The 13,289-nt window shown below is 41.7% G+C and overlaps 1 protein-coding gene across 1 annotated transcript; it reads right to left on the minus strand.

Annotated features, from left to right (window-relative positions):
- Positions 1–5,551: 5,551 nt before the first annotated feature.
- LOC117131013 (predicted GPI-anchored protein 58) lies at positions 5,552–6,028 on the minus strand (the record flags this gene model as incomplete). The annotated part of the gene is made up of 1 exon (XM_033283498.1): positions 5,552–6,028. A coding segment is annotated over exon 1 (477 nt), but the record flags the coding sequence as incomplete, so codon positions are not given.
- Positions 6,029–13,289: the final 7,261 nt, after the last annotated feature.

Raw genomic sequence — 13,289 nt, forward strand, 5'->3', positions numbered from 1 at the left:
AACATCAACTGTTCTGATCAGATACTGACTGAGGCAAGGAGACCAAAGCTTACCAAGAGGAACCAAAGGACTAGATGGCCTCAGCTGATCCTTTCTCTCCAAGGTAAGCTTGTGGCTGGACTGATCAAAGAGAAAGATCAAGGTCTGATCATGATCTGAACTCAACTAGGTCTAGGGTTTTATTTAAAAATCTCACCTTCTGATCTTTCCCAGGTAAGAAACTGAGCTAAGGTGAAGATTAGGTCACCACCAATTTTTTCTTGATTTATTTTCTTGATTTTTCTCTCTGATTTTTCTGTTCTTCTTTCTCTCTTTCTCACTGAAATTCTCTAGGTTTTTCTGCAGGGTTCTGAACGTGGGAAGCAGCTGGAGAGGGGTTAAATGTGAGGTGAGCTTGCTTCAGGTGAGGGTTTCACTCAGGACAAAGCTAAGCTGAGTGGGGACAGCTGGCCAGCTGCTTCAGCACTCTCAGCACAAGCTGCTGTCCTTTCCTTAACCTGAAGAAACTCCAGCCCTTTCATGTGCTTCTCACATGACAATCTAAGAAACAAGGCAAGCAGGCAGCTTGTGATTGTCATGTGCCAGTTACTGAAGAAGCTAGGCAAGCAGGCAGGTGCAAGTCATGTGACTAAGACTGAGCAAGCAGGCTGGTGGAAGACATGAGTCTGGTCCAAAATTACTTGTAGCAGTTGGTTGATAATTTTCAATAATTTTTCAACCAAATATTCCTTGTCTTTGGCTCTCGTCTTGTTCTCGGAAAACTCTCTTCCAGTTTAATAAAAATTCGACCAAAATATTTAAGACTCGACCAAACCATCAAGTGAAGGTCTTTCAACCACAAGACAGTCCCTTCGAGAAATTATTCTACCGGGTCGATCTTTATTTTTATTAATCCTTGTTGAACCAACTAAAAACTGGTCGAGCGGGATTTTTCTCAACAAAAAATTTATTGGCTCATGAGGGTTATTACACTCTTCCCCCCTTAAAAGAATTCGTCCCCGAATTCTCAAAATACAAGTGTACACCCTTTACTGGACGACTGGGGTATCTGAGAAGAGTTCTGGATGATCAACTCGGAACTTATCTTCATCCTCCCATGTTATAACAACTCTCTGTCGCGCTTTCCCCAAAATACTTGAACTTGGAAATTTCCCTGTTCTTCAATTTCTTGATACGACGCTCGCCTATCCGCAAAGGACCTTCAGGATAAGTGAGGTTAGGTTGCAAGTTCTCTGGTCGCTGCGGCTCGACCATATTCGGATCTGGTATATGCTTACGCAGCATCGACACATGAAATACCGGATGCATAGGCATATCGGGTGGAAGTTCCAGTCTATAGGCTACTTCTCCAATTCTGGCGACAATTCGGTATGGCCCAATGTAACGAGTAGCTAGCTTCCCAATTTTTCCAAATCGATCCTTTCCTTTTTGTGCAGCTACTTTCAAGAAGACTAAATCATTTATTTCAAAAATGACTTCTCTTCTACCGCGGTCTGCATACTTCTTTTGTCGGTCTTGAGCCTTCTTCATATTGGCTTGAATTATCCTTACTTTTTCTGCAGCCTCATCTACTATTTCTGGACCAAGAATTCTTCTCTCACCAACTTCTGCCCAACATACGGGCGTTCTACAAGGTCGACCATACAATGCTTCGTATGGTGACATACCAATACTAGAGTGGTAGCTATTGTTGTAGGAGAATTCTATCAGCGGCAAAAACTTTTCCCACGGACCATTCCAGTCTAAGATACACAACCTTAACAGATCTTCCAGAGTTCTAATGGTTCTTTCGGTTTGGCCATCGGTTTCTGGATGAAACGCTGTACTCATATGCAAATCAGTTCCCAAGGCTTGTTGAAAGGCTCGCCAAAATTCAGCTGTAAAGCGCGGGTCTCGGTCTGAAACTATATTTGCTGGTACCCCATGAAGCTTTACTATTTCCTCCAAATACAGCTCTGCTAAAGTCTCAACTTTGTCTGTAAGTTTCATCGGTAGGAAATGAGCAGATTTGGTGAGACGATCGACAATCACCCAAACTGCATCATTCCCACGGCCGGGTGCTCGAGGTAAACCAGAAATAAAGTCCATCGCTACTGCATCCCATTTCCATTCAGGGATAGGTAGGCTTTGAAGTAAGCCACCAGGGACTTGGTGTTCAGCTTTTATCCGCTGGCAACTCTGACACTGAGAAACCCATATGGCAACATCTCTCTTCATCCCTGGCCAGTGGTAATATCTTCTGATATCTCGATACATCTTTGTGCTCCCGGGATGAATGCTTAAGAGAGAATGGTGTGCAGTCCTTAAAATCTCCTCTTGAAGTCCTTCTCCTTTCGGAACAGTTACTCGACCATTGAGTAACAAAGTTCCATCACTTGCAACTTGATATCCTCCGAAGTTTCCTTCATTCAACTGCTCTCGTATCTTCTTCAGGTTTACATCTCTCATTTGATATTCTCTGATACGAGAAAGTAAACCAGCTTGGCTTACTGCTTGTAGTCCTAGAGGTTCTCTTTCCTCTCCTTCTAAGGCAGCCAAACTAATCATCTTGAATTCCGCTTCCAAGTTCTGGAGTTCTTTTTCAACATCTACATCAACTTTCCTTCTGCTCAATGCATCTGCAACAACGTTGGCTTTTCCTGGATGATATAGGATCTGCATGTCATAATCAGCTATGAACTCCATCCATCGTCTTTGCCTTAGGTTCAGATCAGGTTGAGTGAAAAGATACTTAAGGCTTTTATGGTCAGTGAACACTTGGATCTTCTCACCATACAAGTACGATCGCCAAATCCGAAGGGCAAATACTACTGCAGCCATCTCTAGGTCATGTGTCGGATAATTCACTTCATGCTTTCTTAGTTGCCTAGATGCATAGGCGATTACCTTATCTTCTTGCATCAGCACACAACCTAAACCAACATGAGATGCATCCGTATACACGGTGTATGGTTGGTTAGGCTTAGGCAATGCTAAGATAGGTGCAGTCGTCAAAGCTTCTTTTAACTTTTCGAATGCTTTCTCGGTTTCTATACTCCATTCATAAGCAATCCCTTTACCGGTAAGACGAGTCAAAGGCTTTGATACGCTTGCAAATGCTTGGACAAACTTTCTGTAATAGCCGGCCAATCCGAGAAAACTTCGAATCTCGGTAACAGAAGTCGGATGCGGCCATTCCTTAATAGCAGCTATCTTTTCTGGATCGACGGCAACTCCTTCTTCTGACACTCGATGTCCTAAGAAGCCAACTTCTCTTTTCCAGAAACGACATTTACTAAGCTTAGCAAAAAGCTTTTGATCTCGGAGACGCTCCAAAACTAGTCGTAGATGCCTTTCGTGTTCTTCTGCACTTCGGGAATATATGAGGATGTCGTCAATGAATATGATAACAAACTCATCCAGGTAATCCCGAAATACTTCATTCATCAGTCGCATAAATGCAGCCGGGGCATTGGTAAGACCAAAAGGCATTACTACGAACTCAAAGTGTCCATAGCGGGTTCTAAAGGCGGTCTTCATGATATCGGTTTCGGAAATCGGAATCTGATGATAACCCGAAGCTAAATCAATCTTCGAAAACCAGCTTGCACCTTGTAACTGGTCTAATAGTTCATCAATTCTTGGGAGTGGGTACTTGTCTTTTATGGTTACGTTATTGATTCCACGATAATCAATACATAACCGCATGCTTCCGTCTTTCTTCTTTACAAATAGCACGGGTGCTCCCCATGGTGATGAACTAGGACGTATGAAACCCTTGTCTAACAAATCAGCTAACTGCTGCTTCAACTCGGCAAGTTCTGCTGGTGCCATTCGGTATGGTGCCTTTGCTATTGCAGCTGATCCGGGTTCTAAGGTTATACTAAAGGGGTTACTCCTAGACGGCGGCAATCCCTCTAATGCCTTAAACACGTCCTCGTATTCTCTGACTACTGGTATTTCTTCCATGTTCTGCTCTTTCTCGTCTTCTACTGGTCCAGCAACTAAGGTCACTAAGTATACTTCTTCACCCTTCTCCAAAACGTTTTCAATTCTCAATGCTGACACTAATGACGCTCCATCACTTGGTACTATGCCATGGTAAGCTAAAGGGGGTTGGGTATCTCTCTCGAAAACAATCTTCCCTCGACCACAATCAAGGTGAGCTCGGTAACTTGACAGCCAATCCATCCCTAAGATTACCTCGTACCTCTCTAAGGGGAGAACTAACAAATCAGCCGGAAAAACCATATCTTGGATAATGATTGGAACTCTTAGAATACAGCCTTCAGTTTCAAGAACTTGATCTCCGGGAGTTAGAACAGGAATGGATAAATTCACCTTAGTGAATTCTCCATCGAATCGGGATGCTACTTCGGGAGCTACAAAACTATGTGTTGCTCCTGAATCGAAAAGGATGTGGGCGGATATTCCACCCACAAGCAAAGTCCCTGTCAATAATTGACTTTACCGTCAATTACTTACTCAACCACTTTTATAATATTTTTATATCACTAATTCACAAATCAATTATTTTTTTTTTATTTTTAATAATTTATGCAACACTCAATCGGATAAGAAAACAAACCTGAAATCGGACCCTGAGGTGGTCCGGATGGTCCTGGTAACTCTAAAGCGTAAGCCCTACCAGCAGTGGCTTGACGCTTAGCAGGAGGTAAGGGTAAAGGTGGGTTAACTGGTCTGGCGGGTCGAGCACTCGAAACAACAGGCTGAGCAAGATGAGTGCGTGGACATGATGTCGCATAATGTCCTCGCTCTCCACACGTGAAACAAGTGATGTGAGATGGTACAGCCGGTTGGAACTGTCCCACGGTCGGACAATCCCTCCTAACATGGCCCAGCTGGCCACAAGTGAAACAAGTCGGGGTTCTAGGTCTAGAACCTCCAGAACGACCTCCCCGAAAAGCTCTACCTCCTCGTCCTCGCTGCATAGCAAATGCGGCTGAGGCTGGAACGGAACAGATGGACGTCTAGGTTGTGTGGCATTGCTAGAAGAAGCTCTCTCAGCAGCAATGGCCTCCTCAACATTCACAGCACGCTCAACAAGATCAGCAAGCCGATGAAACTCTACTGCCTCAAGTCTGCTCCTGATATATGGGTTAAGTCCTCGAAGGAACTTACGGATAATCATCATCTCGTCCTCTCGACCATAGTGGACATACTTCCTGAGACGGGTGAACTCTGCCTCATACTTCCTAACAGATAATCCTCCCTGAACTAGCTCCATGAATTTAATCTCCAATCGATCACGGGCTTCCGGTGGGAAGTACTTTCGAACGAACGCTGTACGGAAGTCAGCCCAACTCAGATTGAAGTCTCCAAAGTTCCTCTCTACGCATAACCACCAACTGATGGCGTCCTTCTCTAGATAGTAAACAGCCACGTCCTTTTTAAATTCTTCCGGACAACGGGTTGCAGCAAAGTTCTGCTCGAGATTGTGAAGCCATGCATCAGCTTCAAAGGGATCAGTGCCTCCCTGGTAATGCTTCGTCCCCAAGTTCTTCATAATCATGACTATCTTCAGGAAGTCCGGGTGAGAAGTGGTAGGTACTGGAGCTGGCTGAGCACGCTGTGCTTCTCGCTGTGCATTCAGTGCTTGATATTGCAAATTCACCATCTCAGCCATCAGTTCCAGAAGTGCTATCATAGCTGGATCGGTTGGCGCTGGTTGAGGTTGTGCTGCCGGAATAGGTGCGGCAGGGCCCGGTGGAATATGAGCGGCAGGAGCTGGTGGAATATCAGCGGCAGGAGATGCAGGAGCTGCGGGATGATCTCCATGCACTGGACTATCGTGTACCACATCCACCTCGATGTCCATAAAGTATGGGTCTGGAGACAAAGGAATGTGCTCCGGTGTCTGATCATATGACCCTTCAGACGGGTCAGTCTCAAAGCTAGAGCCTGAAGGTGTAGCCTCAAAGCTAGGAGTCGGAAGTGGTGCCGGAGTAGATGGCGGCGAGGAGTCTGAAGATGATGAAATAGGTATCGGTAGATAATGTCCACCACGATGTGCCTGTCTCGGTGGCATCTGCAACAAAAGATCATGGTAAGTTTCTACCCAGGTCTATCTATTTATAAAAGAAGGAACAAACCAGCATATCCTAATTATCCTTGCGACACATTTTCTGACTCGAAAGTTTTTTTTTAAAACAAGTCCCATTCTAGCATCGTATAACAATGCTCTGATACCACCTTTGTGACACCCCCGATCGTAGATAACCGGAAATGACACGGTCAATGTTCTCTGATGGTCGACCCGAGGTTCTCGAAATAAATCCGATCACCTTAGACCAACAACCAAAGAACAGAGACACTCCTATCGGATATTACTCTAGGCTTTTCAACCCGATAAAGCAATATTCAATAGTTAGTTCGTCCCGGACAAGGACTAATATCATATGAGAACTCGTGATTTATAAACATCTTTTATACATTATTTATTTACTTTAAACATCTTACAAAGTGTTATAGTTTACCCTACGGCCTATCGCCCAACAACGTTTTAAGTAAATATACATCAAAAGTACGTTGCAAGGACAACAAAATACTACCGCTGGTTGGCCGCTCCTTCCGTCCAAAAGAGTAAAGTGTCTCCCGCCTAAGGGTTACCTGCACACACGAATGAGTCATGAGCAACTAGTTTACTCAGTGAATCTAGAATCAAAACACAATCAATAATAAACCAAACAATTATCAAATGGATATACATGATCATGCAAGTACTAGTACTATACTTTAATATCGATCATCATTGTGAATTCTTATTTTAAACATCACTTCCACAACACCCGCCCGTTACCATACTCATATAATACAATATATATACTAGACCCGAGAAACCACTAAGGCTAACCGAGACTAGTGAGTTAGCATCACCATCATTGTCGAATGTCCGGTATGGAACAATCCGACACTGCATCGTCATGCAGTACACGGTCTCCAGGGAGCTACCCCATCATCGTGTCTTCATGACCTTGTTCCGTTCGCAGGACCAAGTCACGGTAATGCGGGGGCTTTAGGGATAGTGAATATAACAAGATTTCACATGCTTTTACTTCCATAATTATTCCAAAATTAATCCATAATTAATCCTTAATTAATCATAATTAACTCTTAATTAATCCTAGATTAATCCTTAATTAAACCAAGATTAATCCTTAATTAAACCATGATTAATCCTTAATCAAAACCATGATTATTTCATAATTAAGATTAGTACTTGGGAACAAGTACTATGATTATGATTAACCTCACTTTAACCTTTTGATTAATCTTTAAGTGTAAGTGTTTACACTAAGTAAACCCATACACTTCTTAAAGGATTCAAAGACTTTACTATCTAATTGAGATACTACAATTTAAACTCAATCATGTACACATTCATGATCTATCTCATCTTCTCTCTAGACTCACCTAAAGATTAGTCTTGAAACTGGCTTGGACAAGACTTGAGTTCCACTTGAACAAGGCTGAATGGACAGGACTGGATACTTCAAGCTTTACTCTACCTCTGACCTGAAACAGAGTGGTATGATCACAAGATCAGTTGGTTCATGCCTTAACACCTTAGATCAGATCAGTTCAAGCTTGGTTCTGCTCAGACTATACAAGTTCAGCTCGGTTCTAGTCAGTCTACCAAAGTTCAGGACAAGATCAGACTGAGCTCAAATCGGTTTACTCAAAGCCAGATCAAAATATCATAGCTGGTTGTTCTAAGAGGTTGATTCACACCGAAATTAACAAGAACTGAACTGTATCAGAACTTATACAACTGATCCGACCAAGACCTAAACTAAACATCAACTGTTCTGATCAGATACTGACTGAGGCAAGGAGACCAAAGCTTACCAAGATGAACCAAAGGACTAGATGGCCTCAGCTGATCCTCTTCTCCAAGGTAAGCTTGTGGCTGGACTGATCAAAGAGAAAGATCAAGGTCTGATCATGATCTGAACTCAACTAGGTCTAGGGTTTTATTTAAAAATCTCACCTTCTGATCTTTCCCAAGGTAAGAAACTGAGCTAAGGTTGAAGATTAGGTCACCACCAATTTTTTCTTGATTTATTTTCTTGATTTTTCTCTCTGATTTTTCTGTTCTTCTTTCTCTCTTTCTCACTGAAATTCTCTAGGTTTTTCTGCAGGGTTCTGAACGTGGGAAGCAGCTGGAGAGGGGTTAAATGTGAGGTGAGCTTGCTTCAGGTGAGGGTTTCACTCAGGACAAAGCTAAGCTGAGTGGGGACAGCTGGCCAGCTGCTTCAGCACTCTCAGCACAAGCTGCTGTCCTTTCCTTAACCTGAAGAAACTCCAGCCCTTTCATGTGCTTCTCACATGACAATCTAAGAAACAAGGCAAGCAGGCAGCTTGTGATTGTCATGTGCCAGTTACTGAAGAAGCTAGGCAAGCAGGCAGGTGCAAGTCATGTGACTAAAGACTGAGCAAGCAGGCTGGTGGAAGACATGAGTCTGGTCCAAAATTACTTGTAGCAGTTGGTTGATAATTTTCAATAATTTTTCAACCAAATATTCCTTGTCTTTGGCTCTCGTCTTGTTCTCGGAAACTCTCTTCCAGTTTAATAAAAATTCGACCAAAATATTTAAGACTCGACCAAACCATCAAGTGAAGGTCTTTCAACCACAAGACAGTCCCTTCGAGAAATTATTCTACCGGGTCGATCTTTATTTTTATTAATCCTTGTTGAACCAACTAAAAACTGGTCAAGCGGGATTTTTCTCAAACAAAAAATTTATTGGCTCATGAGGGTTATTACATTATCCCTCTTTCAAATCAGGTGATTCTAGTTTCCCAGTTTGGGAATAGCACAGCTTCTTCGTCGTTCCAATCAAACCTGGATGAATCACTTTGGGAGAAGCTTTACCTTGGATACATAAAATGGTGGAGAATCACCAGGAAGTTAAATAAATCTCATAGGAGTTGGGATGAAGAAGTTATCCCACTTTCAAATCAGGTGATTCTAGTTTCCCAGTTTGGGAATAGCACAGCTTCTTCGTCGTTCCAATCAAACCTGGATGAATCACTTTGTGAGAAGCTTTACCTTGTATACATAAAATGGTGGAGAATCACCAGGAAGTTAAATAAATCTCATAGGAGTTGGGATGAAGGAGTAATCCCACTTTCAAATCAGGTGATTCCAGTTTCCCAGTTTGGGAATAGCACAGCTTCTTCGTCGTTCCAATCAAACCAGGATGAATCTCTTTGTGAGAAGCTTGATTTTGATACATAAAGTGGTGGAGAATCACCAGGAAGTTGAATAAATCTCATAGGAGTTGGCAAGAATAAGTTATCACTTTCAAATCAGGTGATTCTAGTTTCCCAGTTTAGGAATAGCACAGCTTCTTCGTCGTTTCAATCAAACCTGGATGAATCACTTTGTGAGAAGCTTTACCTTGGATACATAAAATGGTGGAGAATCACCAGGAAGTTAAATAAATCTCATAGGAGTTGGGACGAAGAAGTTATCCCACTTTCAAATCAGTTGATTCCAGTTTCCCGGTTTGGGAATAGGACAGCCTATTCGTCGTTCCAATCAAACCAGGATGAATCTCTTTGTGAGAAGCTTGATTTGGATACATAAAGTGGTGGAGAATCACCAGGAAGTTGAATAAATCTCATAGGAGTTGGCAAGAAGAAGTTATCTCACTTTCAAATCAGGTTATTCCAGTTTCCCAGTTTGGGAATAGCACAGCTTCTTCGTTGTTCCAATCAAACCAGGATGAATCTCTTTCTGAGAAGCTTGATTTGGATACATAAAGTGGTGTAGAATCACCAGGAAGGTTAATAAATCTCATAGGAGTTGGCAGGAAGAAGTTATCCCACTTTCAAATCAGGTGATTCCAGTTTCCCAGTTTGGGAATAGCACAGCTTCTTCGTCGTTCCAATCAAACCAGGATGAATCTCTTTGTGAGAAGCTTGATTTGGATACATAAAGTGGTGGAGAATCACCAGGAAGTTGAATAAATCTCATAGGAGTTGGCAAGAAGAAGTTATCCCATTTTCAAATCAGGTGATTCCAGTTTCCCAGTTTGGGAATAGCACAACTTCTTCGTCGTTTCAATCAAACCAGGATGAATCACTTTGTAAAAAGCTTGATTTGGATACATAAAATGGTGGAGAATCACCAGGAAGTTAAATAAATCTCAGAGGAGTTGGGATGAAGAAGTTATCCCACTTTCAAATCAGGTGATTCCAGTTTCCCAGTTTGGGAATAGCACATCTTCTTTGTCGTTCCAATCAAATCAGGATGAATCACTTTGTAAGAAGCTTGATTTGGATACATAAAATGGTGGAGAATCACGAGGAAGTTGAATAAATCTCATAGGAGTTAGCAAGAAGAAGTTATCCCACTTTCAAATCAGGTGATTCTAGTTTCCCAGTTTGGGAATATCACAGCTTCTTCGTCGTTTCAATCAAACCTGGATGAATCACTTTGTGAGAAGCTTTACCATGGATACATAAAATGGTGGAGAATCACAAGGAAGTTGAATAAATCTCATAGGAGTTTGCAAGAAGAAGTTATCCCACTTTCAAGTCAGGTGATTCCAGTTTCCTAGTTTGGGAATAGCACATCTTCTTTGTCGTTCCAATCAAATCAGGATGAATCACTTTGTTAGAAGCTTGATTTGGATACATTAAATGGTGGAGAATCACCAGGAAGTTGAATAAATCTCATAAGAATTCGCAAGAAGAAGTTATCCCACTTTCAAATAAGGTGATTCTAGTTTCCCAGTTTGGGAATAGCACATCTTCTTCGTCGTTCCAATCAAACCTGGATGAATCACTTTGTGAGAAGCTTTACCTTGGATACATAAAATGGTGGAGAATCACCAGGAAGTTAAATAAATCTCATAGGAGTTGGGATGAAGAAGTTATTCCACTTTCAAATCAGGTGATTCCAGTTTCCCAGTTTGGGAATAGCACAGCTTCTTCGTCGTTCCAATCAAACCAGGATGAATCTCTTTGTGAGAAGCTTGATTTTGATACATAAAGTGGTGGAGAATCACCAGGAAGTTGAATAAATCTCATAGGAGTTGGCAAGAAGAAGTTATCCCTCTTTCAAATCAGGTGATTCTAGTTTCCCAGTTTGGGAATAGCACAGCTTCTTCGTCGTTCCAATCAAACCTGGATGAATCACTTTGGGAGAAGCTTTACCTTGGATACATAAAATGGTGGAGAATCACCAGGAAGTTAAATAAATCTCATAGGAGTTGGGATGAAGAAGTTATCCCACTTTCAAATCAGGTGATTCTAGTTTCCCAGTTTGGGAATAGCACAGCTTCTTCGTCGTTCCAATCAAACCTGGATGAATCACTTTGTGAGAAGCTTTACCTTGTATACATAAAATGGTGGAGAATCACCAGGAAGTTAAATAAATCTCATAGGAGTTGGGATGAAGGAGTTATCCCACTTTCAAATCAGGTGATTCCAGTTTCCCAGTTTGGGAATAGCACAGCTTCTTCGTCGTTCCAATCAAACCAGGATGAATCTCTTTGTGAGAAGCTTGATTTTGATACATAAAGTGGTGGAGAATCACCAGGAAGTTGAATAAATCTCATAGGAGTTGGCAAGAATAAGTTATCACTTTCAAATCAGGTGATTCTAGTTTCCCAGTTTAGGAATAGCACAGCTTCTTCGTCGTTTCAATCAAACCTGGATGAATCACTTTGTGAGAAGCTTTACCTTGGATACATAAAATGGTGGAGAATCACCAGGAAGTTAAATAAATCTCATAGGAGTTGGGACGAAGAAGTTATCCCACTTTCAAATCAGGTGATTCCAGTTTCCCGGTTTGGGAATAGGACAGCCTATTCGTCGTTCCAATCAAACCAGGATGAATCTCTTTGTGAGAAGCTTGATTTGGATACATAAAGTGGTGGAGAATCACCAGGAAGTTGAATAAATCTCATAGGAGTTGGCAAGAAGAAGTTATCTCACTTTCAAATCAGGTTATTCCAGTTTCCCAGTTTGGGAATAGCACAGCTTCTTCGTTGTTCCAATCAAACCAGGATGAATATCTTTCTGAGAAGCTTGATTTGGATACATAAAGTGGTGTAGAATCACCAGGAAGGTTAATAAATCTCATAGGAGTTGGCAGGAAGAAGTTATCCCACTTTTAAATCAGGTGATTCCAGTTTCCCAGTTTGGGAATAGCACAGCTTCTTCGTCGTTCCAATCAAACCAGGATGAATCTCTTTGTGAGAAGCTTGATTTGGATACATAAAGTGGTGGAGAATCACCAGGAAGTTGAATAAATCTCATAGGAGTTGGCAAGAAGAAGTTATCCCATTTTCAAATCAGGTGATTCCAGTTTCCCAGTTTGGGAATAGCACAACTTCTTCGTCGTTCCAATCAAACCAGGATGAATCACTTTGTAAAAAGCTTGATTTGGATACATAAAATGGTGGAGAATCACCAGGAAGTTAAATAAATCTCATAGGAGTTGGGATGAAGAAGTTATCCCACTTTCAAATCAGGTGATTCCAGTTTCCCAGTTTGGGAATAGCACATCTTCTTTGTCGTTCCAATCAAATCAGGATGAATCACTTTGTAAGAAGCTTGATTTGGATACATAAAATGGTGGAGAATCACGAGGAAGTTGAATAAATCTCATAGGAGTTGGCAAGAAGAAGGTATCCCACTTTCAAATCAGGTGATTCTAGTTTCCCAGTTTGGGAATATCACAGCTTCTTCGTCGTTTCAATCAAACCTGGATGAATCACTTTGTGAGAAGCTTTACCTTGGATACATAAAATGGTGGAGAATCACCAGGAAGTTGAATAAATCTCATAGGAGTTGGCAAGAAGAAGTTATCCCACTTTCAAGTCAGGTGATTCCAGTTTCCTAGTTTGGGAATAGCACATCTTCTTTGTCGTTCCAATCAAATCAGGATGAATCACTTTGTAAGAAGCTTGATTTGGATACATAAAATGGTGAAGAATCACCAGGAAGTTGAATAAATCTCATAGGAGTTCGCAAGAAGAAGTTATCCCACTTTCAAATCAGGTGATTCTAGTTTCCCAGTTTGGGAATAGCACAGCTTCTTCGTCGTTCCAATCAAACCTGGATGAATCACTTTGTGAGAAGCTTTACCTTGGATACATAAAATGGTGGAGAATCACCAGGAAGTTAAATAAATCTCATAGGAGTTGGGATGAAGAAGTTATCCCACTTTCAAATCAGGTGATTCCAGTTTCCCAGTTTGGGAATAGCACAGCTTCTTCGTCGTTCCAATCAAACCAGGATGAATCTCTTTGTGAGAAGCTTGATTTTGATAC

This window comes from Brassica rapa, unplaced genomic scaffold (genome assembly GCF_000309985.2).
Source record: "Brassica rapa cultivar Chiifu-401-42 unplaced genomic scaffold, CAAS_Brap_v3.01 Scaffold0786, whole genome shotgun sequence".
NCBI classification, from domain to species: Eukaryota; Viridiplantae; Streptophyta; class Magnoliopsida; order Brassicales; family Brassicaceae; genus Brassica; species Brassica rapa.